Below are 27816 nucleotides of genomic sequence, written 5' to 3' on the forward strand. Positions count from 1 at the left end.
GTGACTGTCAGAGCGGAAGGTGGGCGGGGCCAGTAGAAGCCACAGATCCTGAGACCCCTGACAGCAGGTGAGAACTGGGGGAGTGGGGGTGTGTGTGTGTGGCTGGAAGCTGGGTGTTGCTATGGCGACAGTGGCCCTCTCCCTTTAACCCCTTGCGTGCTGTCCCCCGGGGGCCACTATCCAGTAGCTGTGTGACAGTGACTGACAGTGTGCTCCTCTTTCCTCCAGTATCACTTGTTACTGTGAGAGGGGCAGAGGGAGCCATGCAGAACGTCATCAACACCATGAAGGGCAAGGCCCTGGAGGTGGCAGAGTACCTGACACCTGTCCTCAAGGTAGGTCTGGGTGGGCTCCAATAATGGCTGTATTACTGGGCACTGCCTCACACACAGGGATATATATACAGCCATGTAAGGGCAGTAATGGGGAACATTTGGTAATGCATCCTTTGTGGACTACGTTTCCCATAATGCTCAGCCAGCCAGATGGATAGCATAGCCCACAAACACTGCAGGGCTAAAGTTTAATAGTTATACCTATTGCACAGAGCTGCGGAATCTGTTGGCGCTTTATAAAATATAATAATATGGACATCAGAAACGTACGCAAACTATCCAGACTGTGTTTTCCATAATGCTCTGCCAGCCTAATGGGTAACATAGCCCACAAACACTGCAGGGGCTAAAAGACTGGCTTTCTGCATTTATGCAGGATTTTTTCAGTTATTAAAGTTATTAAAGGATCACTATAGTGTCAGGAAAACAAACCCGTTTTCCTGACACTATGTCATCCTTGGGGGGACCCTCACCCTCAGGGTTCCCCTCCCGTGGCGCTTAAAACCCCTTCAGCAGCTTACCTTATTCCAGCGCTGGTGCTGGTGACCTCTCCTCCCCCGCCGACGTCTGCTCCCGAGTGGAGCGGAATGCGTATTCGCGGCCAGAGCCGCGCGCGCATTCTAAAAGTCCATAGGAAAGCATTTCTCAATGCTTTCCTGCGGACATTCTGCACGCTGGATGCGAATTTCGCATCCAGCGTTGGGGAAGCGCCTCTAGCGACTGTCAGGAAGACTGCCACTAGAGGTTGGATTAACCCTGCTATGTAAACATAGCAGTTTCTCTGAAACTGCTATGTTTACATGTGAAGGGTTAAAAACTGAGGGACCTGGCACCCAGACCACTTAATTGAGCTGAAGTGGTCTGGGTGACTATAGTATCCCTTTAAAGTTACTTGGATTCTGTATCGTTTGTGAACCTTTTTGATGTACATATAATTGTCTACTCTTTTATTTATATATATATATCTATAGATATATATATAGATATCGTATTACAGAAAATACATTTGCTTAATGTGTATGAATGATTCACTTAAGTTCTACTATCAATGTAAAATTATTGTTTTACTTTCTTTTCTTTTCTTCCCCATTCCTATGGGGTTTGAGATGAAGCTACATGTCCTCATGCTGAGCACGACGAAAAGTCGACTAACCACCCTGAAGTCCCTATAGTGGCTGTCTGACAGACAGCCACCAGTGGTGGAGTTAACCCTGTAAGGTAATTATTGCAGTTTATCAGAAACTGCAATAATTACAATTGCAGTGATAAGTTGACTCGGACGATGCAGCCAGACCACTTCAATGAGCTGAAGTGGTCTGCGTGCTCATAGTGTCCCTTTAACTAACATGGTTGTTTAGTAAAGTGAGAATTCAAAGATCATTTACGTTAATTGAAGTAGTCTGGGTGCAGTGTCCCTTTTGCACCCAGTGCTGCAATGTTAAACATTGCAGTTCCAGAGAACTGCAATATTTACATTGCAGCTCTAAGTCTGCCCTCTGTGGCTGTCTACCAAACAGCCACTAGAGGGCTTCCGGAATCGTAAGAGACTTTTGGTCCTTTATCTGATGCTAGACGTCCTCACGCTCCAGCGTCAGATTTTTCCCCATAGGAGAGCATTGAAAGCATGCACGTTAGACCCTGCTCGTTGCGGGACAGAGGAGGGGGCAGAGCTTCGACCCAGCACCGAGGGACATAAGGTTTTTTTTAACCCTTTATTTACTGGGTGGGAGGGGGGAGGCAGAGGGATCGGTAGTGCCAGGAATACAGCATTATATTTCTGGTACTACAGTATCCCTTTAAGACCAGAGTAGGCAAACTGAAAGTATTGTTGACTCCAGTTCAGCTATTTTGACTTTAAAATTGAAATTTCTGCTTATCTTGGCATGTTATGTAAATTACGGTACACGTCAGTGTAGTAGACACTAAGGGAGAATTACAAGTTCTATGACAGTGTTTTTTGTTTTTCTCTGTGTTTATTTTTTTTATTAGATTTCTTTTTTTCCTCTTTTCTCAGTTAATTGTTTTGCATTCCTAGAATTTAGCAGATGCCTACTGTCCAAATATTAGGTATGCAGTTACCCGCATATCTGGTTTTCTTAGGGGTGTATGTTAATGCAGGTATTTATATTATTTATAAGAATATTGTTTTCTTGTAAAAGAAGGTAGCTAGCAGTAAACTAGGGATCGACCAATATAATTTTTCCAGAGTTGATACGATAACGATTATTTCCTTTTTGGGCAAGTGTTGATAACCTTTGCCAATATTATGTGGGGGTAAATGAGGAGGTGTATGGGAGGGGGTTTGAACTGGCGTGGGGAGCTAGATGAGCTGGTGTGCAGGAGTGCGGGGTTTGATGAGCTAGTGTGCAAGGGTTCAGGGATTTGATGATCTGGTGTGCAAGAGAGGGGGACTAGATGAGCTGGTGTGCAGGAGTGGGGGGACTAGATGAGCTGGTGTGCAGGAGTGGGGGGACTAGATGAGCTGGTGTGCAGGAGTGGGGGGACTAGATGAGATGGTGTGCAGGAGTGGGGGGGATTTGATGAGATGGTGTGCAGGAGTGGGGGGGATTTGATGAGATGGTGTGCAGGAGTGGGGGGGATTTGATGAGATGGTGTGCAGGAGTGGGGGGGATTTGATGAGATGGTGTGCAGGAGTGGGGGGGATTTGATGAGATGGTGTGCAGGAGTGGGGGGATTTGATGATCTGGTGTGCAGGAGTGGGGGGGATTTGATGATCTGGTGTGCAGGAGTGGGGGGGATTTGATGATCTGGTGTGCAGGAGTGGGGGGGATTTGATGATCTGGTGTGCAGGAGTGGGGGGGATTTGATGATCTGGTGTGCAGGAGTGGGGGGGATTTGATGATCTGGTGTGCAGGAGTGGGGGGGATTTGATGATCTGGTGTGCAGGAGTGGGGGGGATTTGATGATCTGGTGTGCAGGAGTGGGGGGGATTTGATGATCTGGTGTGCAGGAGTGGGGGGGATTTGATGATCTGGTGTGCAGGAGTGGGGGGGATTTGATGATCTGGTGTGCAGGAGTGGGGGGGATTTGATGATCTGGTGTGCAGGAGTGGGGGGGATTTGATGATCTGGTGTGCAGGAGTGGGGGGGATTTGATGATCTGGTGTGCAGGAGTGGGGGGGATTTGATGATCTGGTGTGCAGGAGTGGGGGGGGGATTTGATGATCTGGTGTGCAGGAGTGGGGGGGGATTTGATGATCTGGTGTGCAGGAGTGGGGGGGGATTTGATGATCTGGTGTGCAGGAGTGGGGGGGGGGATTTGATGATCTGGTGTGCAGGAGTGGGGGGGGGGATTTGATGATCTGGTGTGCAGGAGTGGGGGGGGGGATTTGATGATCTGGTGTGCAGGAGTGGGGGGGGGATTTGATGATCTGGTGTGCAGGAGTGGGGGGGGATTTGATTATCTGGTGTGCAGGAGTGGGGGGGGATTTGATGATCTGGTGTGCAGGAGTGGGGGGGGGATTTGATGATCTGGTGTGCAGGAGTGGGGGGGGGATTTGATGATATGGTGTGCAGGAGTGGGGGGGATTTGATATGGTGTGCAGGAGTGGGGGGGATTTGATGATATGGTGTGCAGGAGTGGGGGGGATTTGATGATATGGTGTGCAGGAGTGGGGGGATTTGATGAGATGGTGTGCAGGTGTGGGTAGTGTAGATGAGCTGGTGTTCATGAGGGGGGGGGGGAGGTAGAGATGCTGGAGTACCGGAGTGGGCAGTTATAGATGAGCTGGAGGGGAGGGGTGGGGGGTGTAGATGAGCTGGTGGGGAGGGGTGGGGGGTGTAGAGGGGTGGGGGTGTAGATGAGCTGGTGTGCAAGAGTGGGGGGGGGGGAGGTGTAGATGAGCTAGTGTGCTGTTGTGAATGAGCTAGCCTGCAGGAGTGGGGGGGCTGTAGATGAGTTGGTGTGCAGGAGGGGATAGGGGGTGTAGATGAGCTTGTTTGTGGTTTGTTTAGAGCTGTGACAACACACATAACTATACCACCACCTCACACCCTCCAAGATTGCCTTGAAAAATAATGGGCAAAATTCTAAAAGTGAATCAGTCATCACTCTCACTAAAGTCACCATGTCTGGACAGTAATGCTCTTCTAATCCACACTTTCACCTCCTTACCTTGAGCTGGACTGCACACGAGGGTTCTCACCGCAGGGAGGGTTGACATAATGTCGTGCAACATGGCACCTCATTGGCTAACAGGCTGTGACTATAGGAGGTAATGCTGATTATTTAAAAAATGCCAAATATTGGCTCTAATAATTGGGCAAATTGATAATTGGTTGATCCCTAGCATCAGCTCTAGTGCTCATTGGTCCCAATTTACCTGTGTAGTGATTGACTGGCAGCCATTAGATATGTTTATATTTCCTTATCAGCTGGTATGCTCTAAAGTTCCATGTGAGTCTCTTATTCTGCTGCCTGTTTCAACAGCAAAGGGGAATTGGGTGACCTGTTCTCTTCCATCTGAAAATGTAGGAGTATCACAGAGCACATAATTATGCATGTTAGGTACATTCGCACAGGATGGGAAGCTTGTGTTTATATCACTATATTTGTATAACTTTCTATGGAGACAACCTAGACAAGGGCCACTAGTTTTGTACTTGCACAGACAGTTGGCTGAAGTTAACATATTTAGTCAGCAGCTTTTCCTAGGAAAAATGTTTTATTTTCAAGAACTGGCCAAATCCCAGAATATTGACGTGTTTAAAGTTTCTCTATCATTGTGGAGTACTGAATACCTGGATGTATCACCCAAAATCTGCAAATTAAAATAAATAAATATTCCAAAATACATAACCACTGCATCTGTTGTATTGTTTATGGTGCTTTGCAGCCATCCTGATATAATTTGCCAAATCATTTTTAAGGGACCCTACTTGGGTCCCATGTGCTTCTGCGCCACATCCAGTTTTCTTCTGTAGGAGCAACTGCATGTTTTAACAAATCAAAGTCTCTGAGCACTGGCGGGCCCAAATTTGAAACCGACTACTGGGAGGACGCAGAGCACTCCAAGTGCCATAACCATTACAGCAGGCTTTAGGGTTATGGTGCTTTAATGAGTTTAGCTTGGAAATGTGATTCCATTGGGAGAGTAGCTGAGTTGATATTTACTCTTAAAATCTTGGGGTTCTTTAAAATGTTACAGTGAGCATAAAAAAAACGCAAAACTGAGAAATTGCATGCAGAGAATCAAGAGTTGCAGAAGGCCCAGCTGAACTGACAGTCCAAGACAGGGGTAGGCAACCTTTTGGTAGTACTGTGCCAAAACAAGATCTTAAAGTCCCTTAGCGTGCCTGTCCTATTTTTTTTTTTAAATTGAGGTGTGCATGCTGCCATATACTGCTTTTGTTATGTATGGGTGTTGCCGTTGCTCTGTAGCGTTGTATTTGTGCGTTTGTGGACTGTTATATAGTATATGTTAATGAGTAATATGTGGTATTTTGTATGATACCTGTGAATGGGAGCTTCTTGTGGAATTTTGTGTGTCTGTGTGTATCGCTTTGTCACATAAGGTATTTAGTGATGTGTGTACGTGAAAGGCTGCTTTTGGGGGGGTGCATATACATTTGTATGTGGATTGTCAGTGATGTTGTGTTTGTGGGGACTGTCTGTTTATGTGTGGGATGTTTGTATTATTTGTATGAGGGGAGGCTTCTGCAGCTTTGTGTATATCCAGTGTAGGTGACTTCTCTTGAGTCCAGTGGGGTCCGTGCTGCCCAGGTGCAGGTCAAGGGCAGAAGCTGTGATAGCTACTGCGGGCTACTTTATTACAGTGTGGATTCACGTTCACAAGTGCTTGGAGGAAGTGATATGATGTTCATTTCCTCTAATTGCTGCAATGCTTAAATTGAGGATTGCCCCATACCACCTGCCATCACCGTTCAGTTTGCTCTAGCAGATATTTGAAGCCCCACTAGGACTCCTGATAGGCCAGAGCCTGTTTAGCTCTGGTAGCCATGATGGCTGTGCATGGCACACGTTCCATAGGTTGCTGACCCCTGGTTTAGGAGGTGTATTTGTAGATAGTGCTTATCTCAATATCTCTCCCATTGAACTCTGGTGATTTGCAAGTGTCTAATAAAAAGATTAACCACAAAATGTAAAGTGAAGGAAGGGGAGATAGATTTGATCTACCTTCTGAAGTTGTTGAACTTTGAGCACTAAACTCCAAATTCTACCGCTTTAAAATCTGAATTGCAAAATTTAGGCAATTTAAAGCTAAGCTGGGCCTACAGCACGATAGAATGAATTTTACAGTTCAGCTATTTTTGCGCTCCCTCTCCTCCAATTTAATTTTCCATTAAAATTGCTGCAATTAAGCCTTTTAAAAATGGCAGCTTTTGATGTCTCAAAAAAAAGATTGCTAGCCTTGCAGTACCCAGGCACATGAAGCATTTGTGGAGTGTACTTTCAGTTTAAATGGAAGTATTTGAAAGTTTTCCCCATCAACCCTAACAGTACAACCTATTAGGAGTACTTTACTTCCATGCTGTTTGTGCATCTATGCGCAGTACAGAAGCAGCCTTAGCCAGGACTGACCTTTGGTAGTTTTGAAGACTGACAGGAGTGTGCTTTGCCAGTGGGGCATGTAACATCTGCCTACTCCATCACTTTATCTGGCAGATGTATTCTAATCTTTATTTAAAATTAATTGCTGGTCTGTTCAAAGACAGTAACCATAGACCCATCACACTAATTCATTATTCACACTCAAACCATAAAAATTCCATATTTAAATTGTGTGCACATCATGCATGATTTAAAAAAAAAAAAAAAACTTCCTCCTATATTTTGTCGATAGATGAAAGTGGTCTGGAAAATGGACAGCTCCTTTAAATTTCACAGCAAAGGGGGCACCTAAAGTGCATGCGCGGCAAGCACTGTGTGCACATTAGGGCTTCCCCATGGGAAAGCTTTGAATTAATGCTTTCCTATGGGCATTTTCAAGACACTGCACCTCCTCATGCAAAGTTCAAAGCTGTGAAGCATCAGGAATCGCCTCTCAGCCACTAGTGGTGGAGTTAACCTTGCAATATAATTATTTCAGTTTTTCAAAAATGTTTTACATTAAGGGGACAGGGGCACATCACCCACACCACTCCAATGAGATAAAGTAGTCTGGGTTTCTGTAGTGTCCCTTTAAGCTGACAGACTATAGTTTATGGTTTGAGAAGGCAGTTGGTATTTCTAACATTTTTTAAGAGCATGGAAACCAGCATAACATTCAAATCACCATTCCAGTTGATTGATAATGAAGTGGGGTTTAGAGAATAACTCATATTCACCTTTATTAGAACGCCTCTTGCTGCAGTTTATTTTCAGGTTTAGCTATTTGCCCACTTGGCAGCACTGAGCTGATAATTAGCAGTGAGTAGCTAATTGCCTTGCTGAAGCAACTATGCGCGTTTGTGGTTTAGAAGCATATGGAGTAGTTGTAGTTGGAGATACCGCTCCCTACATAAATATATTTTTTAATTCTTCTTCTTATCCTTGTTGTTATTAATAAATATATCTGGGACAAACATTACCTTGTTTTAAATCTTATTCATATCCTGGCTAGACATTATTGCTTCTGCAAGCTTAACAAAGACTTTGGAAATTCATGAATGAAACACCCAATTTCCAAAAGTGTGTATATAGCCCATTTGCAAAATGATGTCTTAAAGGACCACTATAGTGCCAGGAAAACATACTCGTTTTCCTGGCACTATAGTGCCCTGAGGGTGCCCCCACCCTCAGGGACCCCCTCCCGCCGGGCTGGATGAAAAGTAAAGGGTTAAAACTTACCTTTATTCCAGCGCCGGGCGGGGAGCTCTCCTCCTCCGATCCTCCCATTCGGCTGAATGCGCACGCGCGGCAAGAGCTGCGCGCGCATTTAGCCGGTCTCATAGGAAAGCATTATCAATGCTTTCCTATGGACGCTTGCGTGCTCTCACTGTGGTTTCCACAGTGAGAATCACGCAAGCGCCTCTAGCGGCTGTCAGTGAGACAGCCACTAGAGGATTTGGAGGCTGGATTAACCCATTTATAAACATAGCAGTTTCTCTGAAACTGCTATGTTTATAAAAAAAAAATGGGTTAACCCTAGCTGGACCTGGCACCCAGACTACTTCATTAAGCTGAAGTGGTCTTGGTGCCTATAGTGGTCCTTTAAACACAATGTGGTTTTCCTTTTAATAACGATCACTCTGTGTTTATTTAAATAGGAATCCAAGTTCAAGGAAACAGGTGTTATCACCCCAGAAGAGGTAAGTAGAAAAATGTAACATTTCCTTAATCATAACTTGTCTGTCCTGGCATGGATCTATGAATGTTGGTATTTCTTTTGGTACTACTGTAACTTGTTTAAATTAGATGCATGTGGATAATGGAAACCCCTTTTAAAGAAATAAATGCTTCACTCTTGGTTGTCAACTCTAAATTGTATTACATTGAAATATTCAAGGTTAAAGTAAATGGTTCCAACTTCCAAATGCATGTTGGGTACTAGGTGGGGATGATACAATTATTTCAATGCTTGTTGAAGTTTTCCATGTTCTCACCCCGAATGATTTCCTATCGTTGCATTGCAGCAGTCAAACCAAGCAGTTGTCATAGGTGGCCTAATATGTAGAAAGGCATGTCTCTGCATAAAATATACTTTTCACACATAACCCTATAGTACTCCTTTCAGCTCCTTTCTTCAACATTAGAAGCTCCTAGGCCACTTGGGTATTGTAATTCTGTTGCAAAGTATTTGCCTATTGCACAGCAGGTATAGCTTTTACATCGGAACATTATACTGCAACATGTGCATTGAGGTTTGTGTGGCAAAATAAAGTTTTCGTTTGGTTTACATAATTAATGGGAATTAATGGAGTATCATGTCTCTGTCTATTGATTCATGGTTTCTCACAGAGTCTGGCATATAAACCGACATTAATTACTGTCTTACAGCTGTGCAGATGTATTTCAGAAGGCATGTTTTCTAAGCAGAAAACTATGCTTTCATGTGTGTTATATCATGTAGAGATTTGTCCCATTTGAGTGCAATCGTAAAAACATGAGGAATACTGCAGGTGCATTGCGGCGATCCATGCCATAGTTGCCGTTTCAAGTTGTTTTAAAAGTGAAAAAACTTTTTTTTTACTTTTTTTTTTATTTGAATGCGCTTCACATGTAAATGTGGTCTTACTACAAACAGGGTCTTTACTTTCTCCGAATTAGATTTTAATTCCCGTGTCCACAGTAACTGCTTTGACTGTATGCACCTTATGAATGTATAGTTGCTTAATAGTTGGCAATACAACTGGTTTATAATTAGAAACTAACTAACTAAACTAACAAATTTGTTTAAAGAATTCATTTTTTATTTTTTTTTAAACAAATTCTTTTCTTTCTTTTTGCAAGTGTAAACTTGTTTGGGTATGGTTCTCTTCACCTACTCTTCCTGTATGTTATACGTGTTTTGTTGGTGTAAAATGTTTGTCTTGTTTATCTATTGTATATATCATTATACAATAATGTAATTAATACAGTGTGTGTCTGTATATATATATAACTTTTTTTTGTTTGTTTTTTTGTTTTTTTTTGTTCTTCAACAGTTTTTGGTAGCAGGTGACCATCTAGTCCATCACTGTCCTACTTGGCAATGGTGAGTTTATATAATGTTTTATTTGTTAGACTTACTTTAATGGAATAATGTTATGATGGTCTTTATCTTTGCTGTACTTTTTCACAGTCACTCATAGCAAAACACTTGACATTTCTCTCATGTTAAAATCACAATAAAAAAAAAAGCTTTGTCAGATTAACATTGTCACCCAAGACTTTTCAGCTTGCCAGAGTGGTTTTAGGGTTAACTGCCTACCCCTTTTGGCTTATTCTATGCAAGTGCAGATTTCAAGAGAAGTCAACACTTTAAAAAAATAAAAAATCATCTTAGAAAGCAGACAGCCAGGAAGGTTTCCTGCCTCACTCACATTAATCTGTATGTCAAAGTAGAATGTGATTTTCATAGAGAAGCATTCAACAACAATACATATTTTATTTCTTATGTAAGTGGTGTATTTTTTTTTATTTTATTTTTTTAAATTTCTTCTTTTCCTTTGTGCACATTAGAACAGGTAAAAGTTTATCTTGCAGTGCCACAACAGCGACTGCAGACTCATCTTAGACATTAAAACAATATGGCATGTGATTGAACAGCACGTTTTTTTGTTATTTAATCACGCTAAATGATCATGCTATATATATGAAAGGTATAAGCTATGTTTCTAAACAGAGGATTTCAGACTGTTCAATATTATTGCAAGTTTTGCTCATGAGGTTTAGGCTGAAACGTGTAACAGTGACTTATTTCAGGCTAAATTACCGTAAGCTACATGGCATGTCAATCAATTGGCTAGTGATCCCCACATTACGAGAAGGTATACATCTGACTGTTTCTATAACATGTATATCATAAGGCATCTATAACAATTATAACTTAATATATGCATGTGAGCAAAATAAGCAAGCCATGCAGCTCCAGTGGGTCCCCGCATGCCCGACAGGCTACTGTAAGTGGCAGGCTGTGGGGCAAGCTTGGTCTCCCGGGCTTGTGGCTTCCCTGCCTCTGCCCTGTTTCTAGAGAGTGTCCGCTGGGCTCAGGATTCCTCAGGAGGTATGTAGCCGGTTGTCTTTGTGATAGTCTCTGTGAGTAGTGTATTATTAGGCAGTTCATCTATGCCCCATGCTGGACGTGTGATGTCCTCCCGTTGCTTTTCCTACCCGGCAGCTGCCTTTGCCTGTCCCAGCCTCAATGTGGTATTGTGGGTGGTCTGCCGACGGTCAAGAGCTGGAAGCGTGGCTCATCCGCTATACACATCCAGGGGTGTACCGCTGCCTTGTGGGGTGTCAAGTCGCCTGGTTTACGGCTGGGGCAGGAAGCCCCTTAGTTGCTTGCATGCATTACTCGGGGTACTTCCCAGTTGTCCGCGTGGCGGAGATGCAGTGCGGCGGCTATTTTAAAGTCGGAGCCTCAGAGTGTACCCTGCAGAGCTTGGTGAGGATCGCCTCGGTGTCCTCCAGTGGGGACCGGGATGACCCCACCAGCCCAAAGGGGGGGGGGGGGCCTGTGAGGTGCATCACAGAGCTGTTGTGTGGCGGTCCAGCAAGCAGTCAGGCAGGGTGGCGGCCGTCCATCCCGCCTTTCTCACATGTGGGCCGCAAGCTTCAAAATCTTGTGTGGCCCTTGGGACCCCAAAGCTCCTGGTCTCAGAGCCCGCTGTTGTGCCCACTTCAGCTCCGGCACATTCCTGCGTTCCTCTGGCTCAGTTAAGGGCTGTGAACTAAAATTATCGGTCAAAAAGGCCAGGTTCAGCAGTAGCCTCTCCCTCATGCGACCGGTCAGCATGGCGGGCAGGCCCCCTCCCCCCCCCCCGTACTTTTTTTTAAAATAAATCTGTGCAGTAACCATTTTTTGATATTTTTGATAAATTCTTGCATTTCTTCTTTTTTTCTGATGAAGGGGAACATTTTGGCAATTGTAAACAAATGTACAGCGGCTTAAAAATACATTAAAGAAAGTCTACAAAGTCTGTGTACTTTATGAAAATTAGAGCAAACACAAGGTGCTGTGTAAAAGATTAGATACCATTGGTTACCATGGCAATGCGGCATACAGGCCGCGAGAGTTAGACAAGGGAGCTGCTGGGAAGGTAAGAGTGTGCAGGGCCATCTCTGCACAGTCCATGCCACCGGACCACCAGGGAATGCCATATCCTCTCTCCCTGGCTAGGTAAGAAGCATGGAGGGGGATTAAAACAAAATTTTAAGATTTTATTTTGTATTTATACAAAAAATACAAATTCACCCTCCACCCCCCCAGCTGCAGAGCTGAAACAAGTTTATTCTTGACATTGAGATTGTAAATGTTTTTTCTTTTACTATGGCATGCTGAGCTCTGAATAACTGTACTTTGATGCTATGGTTGTGCTAAGAGCTTATGCACTTAAACATTTATGGGAACTATGTTTCTGTCTCTATCAGATGGAATGAACACGCTGTCAGCCATTAAATAATTAATTAAGAAAATATTTCTCCAACACATAAGTGATTTGAAATTGTTTCCCCAAATGTCAGCTAATTACTTTATATTTTGAGCCATAAATATTAGATTAAACATTGAGGCATGTGGATAATACAGTTATTAACTACAGAGTGAACTGTCCGGAATTAAAAGTGAACTTTCAAATTTAAGCCAAAATAAATAAACTAGTGAATAACCCTGATGTTCAGTTTATTTTTATGTCTTTAATACTTTTAACAAAAGTTACTATAACTCTTCTTTTTTTTTATTTCAGGGCATCTGGGGAAGAATCTAAAATAAAACCTTACCTACCACATGGAAAACAGTTTCTTTTAACAAGAAATGGTAAGTCACTTGGTAAAATATTTGTGTTGGATTCAAAATTAACTGTAAAATATATGGGTTTGTTTGAAAATCTACTCCCATGTTTTCAGCACAGCAAGTTGCTTGAGTTCACTGTTGGCTTGCATGACGCCTCACATCTTAGAGGGACGTTTAGATCGCTGAATATTTTTAGAAGTCACCAGGAGAAAGGAGATCCATAGAACAGCCCTCCATGCAGCTGACAATGAAAGTAATTAATCTGTAACTCCGTTGAGTATATTTTATTTAGGGTCTTTTGTCAAGCCTGTGTTTTCAGTGCAGTTGTAATCTAGTGCATTGATTAAAAACATAATTCAGGTGAATAGTTAAGTGAATTACAAATTGTATAAGGGAATTTAAATCCGTTTTCCTGGCACTCGAGGTACCCTCCCACCCCCAATCCCCGGTTACTGAAGGGGTGAAAACCTTCAGTCACTTACCTGAGGCAGCGACGATGTCCCTCGTCGCTGTCTCCTCCTCTGCGTCGTTGCTCCCTCTGATTCCGTCGGCCGATGGGCGAGACTGATACCGCCCACCGGCCGAGGAGACCTAATGCGCATGCGCGGCAATGCATTAGCGCTTTTCAATGCTTTCCTATAGGGAAATGAGCGACGCTGGAGGTCCTCACACAGCGTCGCACAGAAAATCTTTGCTAGAAATCAGGAAGTGACCTCTAGTGGCTGTCTAGTAGACAGCCACCAGAGGAGGAGTTAACCCTGCAATGTAATTATTGCAGTTTATAAAAAAAACTGCAATAATTACACTTGCAGGGTTAAGAGTAGTGGGAGTTGGCACCCAGACCACTCCAATGGGCAGAAGTGGTCTGGGTGCCTGGAGTGTCCCTTTAATGTTTCTCTTTAACATGGAATTTCCATCTCAAGATAGATGTCAAAATTATCTTCTCACCCATATATTGTTTGAAGTTAAAATTATGTAAAAGTAATACTCCCATCACATGGAAGGAGATTATGGAACAAATAGAATTCCAATATAGAATGGAACATAATTTTGTGGATATCTTATGATAATATGTGGTTACCCTGGAAAATTTATATAGAGATAATTATCATGGCTCTACTGGTGTTTAAACTGGCCTCATGTCCAGGAACACTAATACACATTTGGTGGAATTGCCCACAGATCACACTGTTCTGGACCGAGATACAACAAAAAACTAAAGAGATACTAGGAGACGAAGGGAGCTTCGACAAACAACTGGCCCTACTACATTCCACGCCAGCCCCCATCGGAACCTACAGAAAATCAATCCTCCGGCATCTCCTCAATGCAGCCAAAGCCCTGATCCCGCTGTACTGGAAACGACCCACAATTCCCACAACAGGGCAATGGTTAGAAAGAATAAAATAAATATACTCGGCGGTATCGGTGCAGGCGTCCCTTCTCGGAACTGAAGAGAAACATGTAGTCAGGTGGCGGCCGTGGCTGACCTACGTGGCAGAACAATCCACACGGACAGGAGGAAACACGGACGACAGACGACAGAACACAGCGACAGACAGGAGACCAGCAACCGGAAAGACAAGCCCCCACCCCCCAGTAATAAACACACCCACTGGATACAGAGATCTAACAACCCCCGACAGGCGGCCCGTCCCCACCCATCCCCTCCCTCATTCCACCCTTGCTCTCCCCCCCCACCTTCTACATGCCCTCCCCTCCCTTCCCCCCCCTACCTGCCTTAACCCCTTTCCCCCTCCTGCCCCTACCCACCTATTACTGAAACACATACAGAACAAAGCAACAGACGAGACTATAGCAACCTGACCAATTACACACAAGATGCCTCACCTACCATCAACAACCATCGCTGACAGATACAAAGAGAAGAGCACCTAACTGACCCACAAACTGAATGAAATCTCATAACAACTCCCTACAGCGGAGATAGCTGCCCAACGATGCTAACACCCCAAGCAAGGTCCCATAGGCCCCATCTCCAGAAACTAGAACTAACAACTGACCTACTCACCCACAGCTGATAACAGTTCTAGATATCCATGGGAAAGGCATCAGTAATGCGACACACTCAGCTGGGGGGGGAAGAAAAAAGGGCAAAAAAAAAAGTTCAATCTGTATGTGTCTTACTATATCTTGTTCCTCTAATAACTGCTTACTGAAAATACTAACGCAAAAAAAGCCTACAACACTCAAATATGCGAGACCTGCGTGTCCCACCTTCAAAAACTATCAAATTGCATGTACTAAATTGCTATACTTTATGCGCAATAAACAGCTTTGAATCCTAAACTGTCCTCATGTCGACTCTCAACTTTGGTAAATTCTTTTATTTTTTTTTTAATCTTTTTTTTTCGTGTGTCTATTTATGTTCTTGTCTGTACATGGGTAGAGCGGTAATGAGAAGGACTAAGAAGGCACGAGATTACTGGGAATATTCATACAAGAGATCTTGATGCTCCTCATGTTTCCCCATCTGTCTCGCTATTAATGTTTAGATATACAATTCTCTATACTTGTATTATTTGCTTTTTTCTATTTACTGTAATTTTATCTGAAAGTGGAGAATATGTATACACATTTTACCCTAACCAAACTTATATATTGTATATGCTCTATAAGAATATCTATTGTCTTCATATAAAATGAAAATGTAATGTTTAATTAAATAAATATAAAAAAATACAAATCTAATAATGGCAGTTATCCATTCAGTGATCTAGACTTAAATTGTGTTCAGCACCAATCAAATGCAGTAAGGTGTCCTAATATTTATTTGAATAATGGGTTTAATCTTTCTAATATTTAAAATGTATCAGAAAGAAGAGAGCAACTACCACATTAACAGTAAATCTCTATAAAAGTATACGACATTGCAAAATAACTTGGCAACCTAATTAACGCCTTATTGTTTAATCAAGCATTTTAAAATGAATTGTCCTTTCTTAGTGTAATTAGAGTGGTGCATCATTCTGTGAATCGGAGAAATTATTAAATCCCGATCTCATTAAAAGGTTATAATACCAATCCATAAGCTAGATTAGAAGTATTATATGCATAATTTAAATATGTATCATTTACTTAAGAGGATAATTCATCACATCTCCGTCCTCAAATCTTCTAATTCTTTTGTATAGTTGAGTCTACCCATTAATCAGTAATGAAATCCATCTATATGCTACATCTATGCTCTTTCCACGGAGAAGCAAGAACTCTAAATTTTCTGGGGTGCTGACACAATAGTTTCAAGTTATGCTATGGAAGAATAATATGCTGCTGCTGCTGGCTGGGTACTGTTTTGTCTAACATCATTGTTTTTGTGTGTTCGTTTTTTTTCTTATTGTAATGTTTAGGCATGAAACATATAACTAGCTTTGTATATGTCAGAAGTTATCACTATACATGTTTATGATCAACTCTTTTCTCAGTACCTTGCTACAAAAGATGTAAACAGATGGAATATTCAGATGAACTAGAAGCAATTATAGAAGAGGATGATGGAGATGGAGGATGGGTAGACACCTTTCACCATTCAGGTTTGTTTCGTTAATCTCCAGTCTTTTTCTAGTCCTTTGCTGTCAAGTGTTTTAATATTATTGGCATTGTAAGCATGCTGCTGCTACTTTAGTTTGCACATACAAAAATAACTTTCATTACGCATTTGTAAGTATGTCAAGAACTATTTTCATGTTTTTGCAATGCCATCATGCCATAAGGTATCTGTGGGGAAAAAACAAATATATATATATATATATTTTTTTTTACAGTTTTTATTTATGTCATGCAGAGATAAAACATAAAGATTCAAATAAACATGTCATACAAGATTGATTAAGACAAGAAAAGTAATAAGCATGTAACATGCTGCACTTTTTTTTATTTTTTTTGTGTGTGTGTGTGTAACAAACTGGTCAGAATTAAAAAAAAAGGTTAGCATGCTTAGTGCCAAAAGTGATAAACAAGATAAGTATACAGGACAATAAAAGATCAGGTGGCATATTAGAAATGCTGCATAACACACTACATGGTCAAAAGAGAAAAGAAGAACCTCCGGTACTGCACTCTCCTGCTCAGGACATCACAGCTGGAGACCAAAATGAAAATCAATTTAACAAAAATGATCAGACTTCGAAAATAAGGTGATTACATATATTGCTGTGTAAGATTAACAGGTACGAGGCGTTGCCAACTACCAAGCAGGAGCCACTGGAGGTAAACAGGCCATCATCCCATGTAGACAAGTCCATTGTCAGCCGATGCCCTGGCTTGGGGCCTTCGGGGTGCAGCTGCAAGGTTTAGAATCAGCCAGCTCCACTGAGCCATGGAATATATATATATATTTTTTTTTTTGCTTTGAATATGTTTTTGCATTAGATTGGTTGAGATCACAGAGTGCATCTTTTGTAACTTTTTGAATACTTGTGTCTTCTCTGTATACTTAGCTTCTTGTACTTTTTTTCATTATGTATTATTAGGTGTAACTGGTGTCACAGAAGCAGTCAAAGAGATCACACTTGAGACACAGGTAATCTCAGTTTAATGAATAACACATTTTGTATTTTTATTTACAGTAATGCATGTGATACTCTTATTACACATGCACATTTCTTTATTATTCTTCTCTGCTCTTCTGTAGACTGCACAGTCATAAATTGTAGGCACCCAGACCACTTCAGCTCAATGAAGTGGTCTGGGTGCCAGGTCCCTCCTAGGGTTAACCCTGCCTGCTGTAAACGTAGCAGTTTCAGAGAAACTGCTACGTTTACATAGGGGTTAATCCAGCCTCTAGTGGCTGTCTCATTGACAGCCGCTAGAGGCGCTTCCGCGCTTCTCACTGTGATTTTCACAGTGAGAAGACGCCTTTGTCCGTAGGAAAGCATTGAGAATGCGTCCTATGGACTCAGCCGATGATGTCCAAAAGAGGAGGAGAGTCCCCAGTGCCGAGGGAGCCTGGCGCTGGAGAAAGGTAAGTGTTTAACCCCTTCCTCCAACTTCAGCCCAGTGGGAGGGGGCCATGAGGGTGGGGGCACCCTCAGGGCACTATAGTGCCAGGAAAACGAGTTTGTTTTCCTGCCACTATAGTGGTCCTTTAATGCTGAGAGTTGAGTGTTTCATGCTAAAATATTGACGTAAACAATGAGAGCTGACTTTTCTTCTAAATTATATTGCCTTACTTATAATGTGCCATATTTGTAAACCAGTTGCACTTTAAGAGTTCAAGGAAGAGGACATTTCTGTTCCCTTTTACCATACCACCATAACCTTGTTGAAAATACATTCTTTAAAAAAATAAAATATGGATTATACCTTGACAAACTAGGATTGTAGGAAATCTGAGAAAACTGCAGCCTTTGATGATGATGAGGATGAAGATGGTGAAGCAGCAGATATGGAAGGTGAGGGGTTTTCTTTTGTTTTACTGTATTATCCTACATGAAAATTATTTTAAGCCCCTTAGTAGTTTTACTATTTACAGTTTGTTGCAAGGATTATGTCATACATGAAGTTCTAATCGGATATTGCTAGAGTGCAGCATATTCCCTATTAAGCCAATAATATTTTGCAGATTTTAGTTGTTATAAATATAAATGTAACATAATGCCATCTCAAGGTTTTGATGACATTGCTCATGGTTTATAATGTCTTCAGTATTACTTGCTGGCATTATATTCCCAAAACATTGAAAACTTCATTTTAGCAGTTTTCACATTTTTTTTTATTTAATCCTTTATTTTTGTTGTGCAATGGTATCACATTACAACCGCTAGTACAAAGATGCAACAAATATATTCAACATAAGTTGCATGAAAAACAAGACCATAAATCTACAAATATTTTTTTAGGTTAAAGGGACACTCCAGTGCCAGGAAAACAATCAGTTTTCCTGGCACTGCAGATCCCCTCTCCCTCCCACCTCCCATCCCCGGTTGCTGAAGGGGTAAAAAAAACTTAAGTGACTTACCAGAGGCAGCAACGTTGTCCCTCGCCGCTGCTTCTTGGTCCGCCCACGCTCCTCCCCGTCCTCACGTCATCCGGCAATGCCGCGCACGTGCATTAGACCTCTCCGTAGGAAAGCATTAAAAATGCTTTCCTATGGGGATTTTAGCGACGCTGGATGTCCTCACACAGCGTGAGGACGTCCAGCGACGCCATAGCACAGAAAACATGTGCTATGAATCATGAGGTGCCCTCTAGTGGCTGTCTAGTAGACAGGAGGCGTTAACCCTGCAAGGTAATTATTGCAGTTTATAAAAACTGCAATAATTACAGTTGCAGGGTTATGGGTAGTGGGAGTTGGCACCCAGACCACTCCAATGGGCAGAAGTGGTCTGGGTGCCTGGTGTGTCCCTTTAAGTAAGTATGCTATAGTTCCACCCCAGGTAACATGAACAGACTTAGACTTCTGCACCAACATACAGTATTGCCTTCAAGAAAATGTAACTAAAACAGTAATAACATGGAAAAGAAAAGAAACTGCTAAGAACCAGGCATGAAGCAAGGTAACATATGGTATGGAGCCCATCACACCAATAAGCTGACTCCTATCATGGGCGTAACACATTCCCTAAAAATTGTGCAGTTGTGCAGGCTTGACAACTTCAATTTTCTCCTCCTCACATCATTCTGCAGTAACATCCTCCGGCTTGCCTGATGTGTGCTTCTCGCCGACACTGACTTGCCTACCACCTACCGTAGGGCATGCCACCATCTTAGACGCCCGAGGCGCGCCAATTCAGTGAGGGGAGTAGATGGTCGGTATTGGAAGTGTAGCAGGGAACGTAGCGGTACCTGGGTCATTAGTGAAAAATATCATCCAGGCGGCAGCAGATGACCGCGGAAAATACTCCCAGACCGATCAATTGATTCGGGGTTCAATAAGAAATCTGTTAGTCCCAGATAGAGAGCCAATTTAAGGAATCACTTTACTTTATTCGGAAATGCTGGAGGAGCTGTCCTGAAATGTGTCCGGTCGATATTACAGTCAGGCCCTGCCCCTTATTTTAGCAATTTAACAACAACAGACAAAACAGGGATTCCTGGAGCATTCAGACCAGCCTATTGGCTGCTCCAAGATATTAGTCATTTCACTCATGCATTATCCATACACACCTGTTCACATTTGGACTACATCACAAAATGTTTGAAGGGTTAAGTAGGAATTGGCTGTGCTGAATCTCTGTTAACCCTTCAGCACCAATGAATTGACATGTTAGCCCTAGTTACTGTTGGTTTTGTTTTTTAGCTTATGAAGAAAGCGGGTTGCTAGAAAATGATGAGGTAAGATATATCCTATACCTATTTTTTCTGTTCAATTTTTTTGTTTTTTATTATTCTAATGTTGTGGCATCGTATACATGTATCGCACAAAAGACAAGATTTTCCACATCGTTTTGTGATGTATAGTGACATGAAACCAAGTAGTGTATGTATGTGTATGTATGTATGTATGTATATATATATATACATTGAAGAAATGGTTTAGTTGGTAGGGGCATTAAAAAAACAACAAAGAAAAGCAAAAAGAAAAATAATACAAATACTCAGAAGACATCGCACGCCTGACCATTCATCTACAGACATTCGAAGACACACACTCACAGGCCACTTACTCTGTCATCTCCAGCTCAAAGGCAGCTTGTGATTTTTAGTAGGAGTGAGAGATACTTGCGTTCCGTGCTTAGCTGGAACAACGTAAATATTCGTACCAGCATTAAGGGCCCACATCAAGCCAGGCAATACCCCCCTATAAAGAGACTGCATGTCCAATAATGTTTCTAATCAGGACTCTTGTTCAAGCTCTCTTTAATCACACTCCCCCCCCAGTGCTCTTTCAGCTACCAACACATTCAATTCCACTCATATGGCCTGCAACCACTTACAATTCCCTTCTTGCTTAATAGGGAACAATAATAAAAATTTAAAAACTAAAGACATAAAGGTTATAAAACATTAGTGTGTCGTTTTCGACCCTCGCGCAACGGGTCAAAGGTGTCTTTCGGAAGACTATTTGGCTTCAGCTTCCAAACTGAAGGTCCAAAAAGGAAATGAAAAGAAAAAAGGTCATTCAGGATGAACTTTGAATTCAGATGAGCTTAAAGGGGCACTCCAGGCACCCAGATCACTTCTGCCCCTTGGAGTGGTCTGGGTGCCAACTCCCACTACCCTTAACCCTGCAACTGTAAATATTGCAGTTTTCATAAACTGCAATATTTACATTGCAGGGTTAACTCCTCCTCTAGTGGCTGTCTACTAGAGGGTACTTCTATGTTTATAGCACATGAAGTGTGCTATAATGTCGCTGGACATCCTCACGCTATGTGAGGACCTCCAGCGTCACTGAAATCCGCATTGAAAGCATTTTTCAATGCTTTCCTATGGGGAAGTCTAATGCGCGTGCCCAGACTTTCTGTGGCTGTCAAATCCCAGACTACTTAATGCAGCTCCATGAGATGTTTTTGCAAGGCAGGAGCTCAACAATCAGGAAGTAACCAGACAGTTTGTCTGATTGTGTAATAATAAGGTAATTTTATAAAAGTGCCAACTTCTATTGAAATTTTAACTTTCTTGTAAAATGAAAGAAAAACAAGACATCCCCTTTACACATAAAGCACTTCATGCTTTAGGTGTGTGGAGTGTCCCTTTAATATAGCAGTTTTGGTGTGAAGATCATGCCCCTGCACTTTAATCACATACATGTTGATATGTGAGCTGTAGCAGGCAACTAACAGAGCAGGAAATAGGAAATTATAAATGAAGCACACTGTGCAGTAATAAAAGCTAAAAAATAATGTAGGCTCAATTGTGTGTGGGTGCGCGCGCTCGCACCAGCCACCATAAGGGATTGTATTGTTAGGACCGTATAAGCAAAATTATTTAATTCTTAAATGACAAAAATTGAGCAGTGAGATTTAAGGGGTATACCAGTGGTTCCCAAACCAGTCCTCACGCATCCCCCTATGTGTCCAGAATTTAGGGATTACCCAGTTTGGTACCAAAAAAACACCTTAGACACAACTTACCTTAATCCTTACTGGTAGGGGGGGAGATGATGTGAGGGTTGGTTTAGGAACCACTGGTGTATACATTAAAGGGACAATATAGTCACCAAAACAACTATAGCTTAATGAAGCAGTTTTGGTGTATAGACCACGCCCCTGCAATCTCACTGCTCAATTCTTTGTCATTTAGAATTTAAATCACTTTGTTTATGCAGCCAAGCCACAACCCTATGCATGTGACTTACACAGCCTTCCTAAACACTTCCTGTAAAAAGTCATCTAATGATTACACTTCCTTTATTACAAACTATGTTTAATTTAGAATTTCTTATCTCTTGCTCTGTTAATAGCCGTCTCGAACCTGCAGGAGCCTCCTGCATATAATTGAAGTTCAGTTTACAAAGCAGGAGATACAACTAAGAACTGCTTACATCTGATTGAATATGAAACTTTTTTTTTTTTTTCCCCTCATGCAGGCTGTCTGAGTCACAGCTAAGGGAGCTGTGGCTAGAGTTGCATGGACAGAGACAAAAGTGATTTCACTTCTAAATGGCAGAGAATTCAGCAGTGATATTTCAGGGACATGATCTAGACCAGGCCTGTCCAACCTGTGGCCCCCCAGATGTTGCCAAACTACAACTCCCATGATTCTTTCAATGAAACAGATAGCCAGGGAATCATGGGAGTTGTAGTTCAGCAACATCTGGAGGGCCACAGGTTGGACAGCCCTGATCTAGACACAGAATCTGATTAAGTTAAATTTGTGTTGGTGACTATAGTGTCCCTTTAAAACCATTTGATTATGGTAAAATTGTGTTGGTGCTAAGAGTTCCCCTTTAACTCTGAAGTTTAGCAAATTAAACCTAAATTGCAGTAATGAAGATAAAATAGCTGGTTTGGAAAATATCACTCTGCTATTGAGTCTCCATTTTGTAATATTGATTCAGTTGCTGAAATTGTTTTGTGAATAAACTTGAATGTGTATATTTAACATACTTTTAGCTGATTGGTATTAAACATCTGTTATAATTTACAATTAAAAACTCACAACAAAATGAACCTTTGCTCGAATTCTTTATTTTAATGTAGGCAACTGTGGACACCAGCAAAATTGTGGAAGCCAACAAGCCAAAATCTGAAGTTGTGGGTGAAGATTCAATATTACAGACTAGAACCTATGATCTTTATATCACATATGACAAGTATTATCAAACTCCAAGACTCTGGTTATTTGGTTATGACGAGGTATGTTTTGTATTAAAGCCATAGTAGAGCCAAATTGTTTCTGAAAAAAATATATTTCTACTCAAAATTTCCACTCGCCACTGGAGAGTGAAGATTTTAGCCCTGGCAAGTAGAAACTTACCTCAGCTGCTAGTGTGAGCTGACCGTTTTAAGCCTATCAAGAAACACATTACTGGTATGAACTGGTATGACTAATGAAGAGTGTAATATCTGCTTTACCTATACCTCCAGTGGGGGTTGGGCTGTATTTATCAAGGTCTCTCATTCAAAATTAAATTGTTCTAAAATGGTTTAACACTAAATTGAGAAATAGCACCAGTGGACCCCATACCTTACAACCAATTTAGTGATATTAAATGGTTATAGTGCAGAGAAACATTAATTATTAGAAGAAATCTAAGAATCAAGGATGATACTTAAATTACCTCCCATCAGAGGGTCAACACTTTCCCATCCTGACAATAAAGATTTAAAGGGACACTCCAGGCACCCAGACAACTTCTGCCCATTGGAGTGGTCTAGGTGCCAACTCCCACTACTCTTAACCCTGCAAGTGTAATTATTGCAGTTTTTTATAAACTGCAATAATTACCTTGCAGGGTTAACTCCACCTTTACTGGCTGTCTACTAGACAGCCACTAGAGGGAACTTCCTGACTCCTAGCACAGATTATCTGTGCTAGAGCGTCGCTGGACGTCCTCACGCTGTGTGAGGACCTCCAGCATCACTCAATTCCCCATAGGAAAGCATTGCCGCGCATGCGCATTAGGTCTCCTCGGCCGGTGGGCGGGATCAGTCTCGCCCACCGGCCGACGGAGTCAGGAGGAGGCAGCGACGAGGGAGATCGTTGCTGCCTCAGGTAAGTGACTGAAGGGGTTTTCATCCCTTCAGCAACTGGGGATTGGGGGGTGGGAGGGAGAGGGAACCTGCAGTGCCAGGAAAACAGATTAGGTTCAGTCACTGTGGCCCCCAGTATTTTGTTAAAAGGACACTATAGTCAACTGAACAACTTTTGCTTAATGAAGCCGTTTTGGTGTATAGAACATGCCCCTGCAGTCTCACTGCTCAATCCTCTGCCATTTAGGAGTTAAATCCATTTGTTTATGAACCCTAGTCACACCTCCCTGCATGTGACTTGCACAGCCTTCCATAAACACTTCCTGTAAAGAGAGCCCTATTTAGGCTTTCTTTATTGCAAGTTCTGTTTAATTAAGATTTTCTTATCCCCTGCTATGTTAATAGCTTGCTAGACCCTGCAAGAGCCTCCTGTATGTGATTAAAGTTTAATTTAGAGATTGAGATACAATTATTTAAGGTAAATTACATCTGTTTGAAAGTGAAACCAGTTGTTTTTTTTTTCATGCAGGCTCTGTCAATCATAGCCAGGGGATGTGTGGCTAGGGCTGCATAAACAGAAACAAAGTGATGTAACTCCTAAATGACAGTGAATTGAGCAGAGAAATTGCAGGGAAATGATCTATACACTAAAACTGCTTTATTTAGCTAAAGTAATTTAGGTGACTATAGTGTTCCTTTAAGTATGTTGTATATGTTATGTAGGGAATACTGATTTATTTGTATGGTGTTTTTGAATAATGCTTTTTATTATGATTCACAGCAACGCCAACCTTTAACTGTAGAACACATGTATGAAGACATTAGCCAAGATCACGTAAAGAAAACAGTGACAATTGAAAACCATCCCAACCTTCCACCACCAGCTATGTGTTCTGTCCACCCTTGCAGGTATCCCCTTTCTTACATTCTCAAGTTGTTTTGTATGGGCCTCACATAGCAGCATAGATACAATAAAATTAAAAAAACTGTGCTTGTTTGTACGGTATCGCTGCTAACATCCTCTAGCTATCAAATAACTACTTGAAAGTGGTTTTTAGGTTCACATTTTCTGTTTTACTTCTTGTTTTTTTATCTTTATCTTTCTCGTGTGTTTTCTCAACTTACTACTGTATAAAACACTTGTAAGATTAAGTAGGTCTTGCATGAGGTACATAAATGTGTATAAATTAATCAATACTGTCTTCACCCCAACCCCATGTTAGACATGCAGAAGTCATGAAGAAAATAATCGAGACCGTTGCAGAAGGAGGAGGAGAGTTGGGCGTTCACATGTATCCTTTTTTACTTTTTGTATCATGTTTAGTTTTATATGGAAGTTCTTAATAGACCGTGAGTGTATAAACTAAAGCTCGTAGAACCTTCTTGCCCTTTGCTTTGTTTAAATGGCTATGACTTGACAAATGACATCAGGACTCATGCCAAGATTTCTCAGCTAATCTTGTTTCTCCTATGGCTTTTAGTTGAAATGATCATAGGAATGAAGCTACTTGTAGCAGTTGTAAAATCTTTCTGAAGAGTTTTAGGAGAGCCCACACATTTCACTGTTGAGCTGTAAAACATACACATGCTACACGTGTTGATGTATAGATTTAGAGGGAAACTGTATGGACGCTATGTTGTTACAGACTGGGTGTCTGTGTCATTTGTTGTTGGTGTTGTTGTTTTTTTTGTTTTTATTTTAAGATCCACTAAACCATGTTTGTATACCTAATGGTAAGGTTAAGTTGTTTGTTTTTGTTTCAGCTCACATGTCTTCTGGTTTTTCCTTAATTTGATCTCTTCAGGTACCTTCTTATTTTTTTAAAATTTGTACAAGCAGTCATTCCAACAATAGAATATGACTACACAAGGAATTTTACAATGAACTGAAATCGCAACATACACATCCTATAAAACATCCTGACATTTGAAAGACTGTTACATAAACATGTCTTCTTGGTTTTCTCATATATACAAATATGCAAACGTTTCTGTAATGTATTATACGCTTCTTTGATTAAATTTCTGCATTTAAATGATTGATTGCTTGTTTTGTTTTTTGTCTCCCCCCCCCCATTTTACCACTATAACATGGACATTGTGAGGGGAAAATATTGCAAATAACGTGATGCCATGCATGCCAACTTTTTTTTTTTTTTTTTAACCGTTCCAAGACTGGAACAGTTAGTGTTAACTACCATGTAAACTCTGTAACAGCAAAACACATCAGTACATTTAATCACATGCATATGGTAACTGTTCTCTTTGCCTCCATGTGACTGAGTTAGAGGAGAGTATACAAAATTACATAAAATTCCCTAAAATAGCACTTACCTGTTTGATATTTTTTTTTTTTAATTTTTTTTTTAAACCACAAAATATTTCTTTAGCACTAGACAAGGAACTGCTAGATTTAACTTTTGTTTAAAAAATATTATTTTTTCTAATATACTGCTTTTTAGCTGCTAAAACAGCCAATTTGTTCCTCAAGTGGATAGCTATGAAAAGAAAGTATGTGTGATTTTCACTGATGATTTAAAGAAACACTCCTACTTGAAACAGAAACTCTGTTTTAACATTTGGAATGTTCCTTTTATCCTATTAGTGCCACACGCAGATAACTAACTGTAACGGAGCTCCCAGTTCCCCTGGCTGGGTACCTCCGCCAAAGGACCACTTCCTAGCTGGAACAGAGGACAAACCGCAGCATTTCTGCCCAAAGTCGCCGTGGCTTCACTGGGGCCCTGGAGCCGTATGGGGAATTGGCTCTAGTCCTTACAAGGACTTTCCCCGTTGAATCCCCTGCAAGCTGGAACAGCAGACACCGGAGCAAATCTTATTTCCCTCCAATAACAGGATGGCACACCGTTTTGGAGTGTAAGCTGGAATAGCCTTTTAATGGAGGCACACTGGCCTTTTATGCAAGTTTCCCAACAAGGGCGACACTCCGGTGGACCTTGTTGGGCACAGGGACACGAAGTGAATAAACCAATAAAAAACAGTCATACAGTGAGACACTCCCATACACAAACAATAGAATCCCTCCTCTGTGCTTGGGAGATAATTGAATCAGGAACTGTACTAATCTAACCCGATTATCTCCAAGCACAGAAAAACATAACATTTTATGAAACCCCAAAATGTACCTTTAAAAACACACAAAATCCCCTGATAGCCCCGATCTGGGTGAACAACATATCCAAAAATCACCCAGATCGGCTCAGGAATTTCCTGGAAGTCATAGTTTTGACCGACCGCAAGCATGGCCCCATGCCCAAAACAGTTCCAGGGAAATCCGTTCTAACCGTCGGTAAAGTTCGGTAGTCTTTTACAGGTTTCCCTGCAAGGGCCATAGTCTGTGGGAAGGAGCCTGGCAAGCAGGCTCCTCCAGGAGCTCGTGGCAAACTCGGGTAAAAAGGGGCGTTTGCCACACTCCCCTTTTCATCCAGTGACAAGTCCTTTCTAGTTGCTGCTTGCTTTTCCCCTTCTTATGTGGTGAAAAGTTGCGCATGTGCTGAGATTGCTCCATATGAGCGAATCAGATGTGACGTTTACCGAATAGAATACTTCTCATGGGGAAGCACTGAGTAGTACTGCCCTATAGAAGCTCTCACTTCCACTTGAATGATTGTTTAAAATTACCGCTTGCCTGCCAGGAAGGTTTTTTATATTTTTTTTTAATCTGTCATTAAATTACTGATTTCTCTTGAAACGTGCACTTGTATGAATTTGGACCAGGTGATTCTGTTAACCTTTAACGCTCTTCAACAAGCTGAAATTATTTAGGGTTTTGGCATGTCCATGTGACACATTGATAAAATAATCACTTAAGTAAGCACTATCTTATGTACATGTTCAGAGCTGGGTAGTTCATGGTTGAAGGCCACATGAGACAAGATTTCTGGACAGAAACCACTCTCCAAACTAGGGAAACGATGCTTCAGCAGGAGGGGCCAGGAAACTATAGTTCAGAAACACTCAGGCCACA

At 41.6% G+C, this 27816-nt stretch overlaps 1 protein-coding gene across 1 annotated transcript; it reads left to right on the forward strand.

The window, feature by feature from the left end:
• Window positions 1-25867, forward strand: ATG3 (autophagy related 3). The gene is made up of 13 exons (XM_063450148.1): window positions 1-67; window positions 229-335; window positions 8564-8605; window positions 9941-9990; window positions 12683-12753; window positions 16176-16283; window positions 17223-17272; window positions 18068-18143; window positions 19991-20025; window positions 22836-22991; window positions 24610-24737; window positions 25052-25120; window positions 25634-25867. The coding sequence occupies exons 2-13, from the start codon at window positions 264-266 to the stop codon at window positions 25716-25718; spliced, it is 942 nt and encodes a 313-aa protein (XP_063306218.1). The 5' UTR covers window positions 1-67; window positions 229-263; the 3' UTR covers window positions 25719-25867.
• The last annotated feature ends 1949 nt before the right edge of the window (window positions 25868-27816 follow it).

The sequence above is a fragment of the Pelobates fuscus genome, chromosome 1 (assembly GCF_036172605.1).
Source record: "Pelobates fuscus isolate aPelFus1 chromosome 1, aPelFus1.pri, whole genome shotgun sequence".
NCBI lineage: Eukaryota > Metazoa > Chordata > Amphibia > Anura > Pelobatidae > Pelobates > Pelobates fuscus.

What these genes read in the sequence shown, in the direction of transcription:
- ATG3 (XM_063450148.1), top strand. Translation starts at nt 264, where the DNA reads ATGCAGAACGTCATCAACACCATGAAGGGCAAGGCCCTGGAGGTGGCA. An exon ending in TGTTCTGTCCACCCTTGCAG is followed by an intron (nt 24,738 to 25,051) that starts GTATCCCCTTTC and finishes ACCCCATGTTAG; the next exon opens with ACATGCAGAAGTCATGAAGA. An exon ending in GGAGAGTTGGGCGTTCACAT is followed by an intron (nt 25,121 to 25,633) that starts GTATCCTTTTTT and finishes TGATCTCTTCAG; the next exon opens with GTACCTTCTTATTTTTTTAA.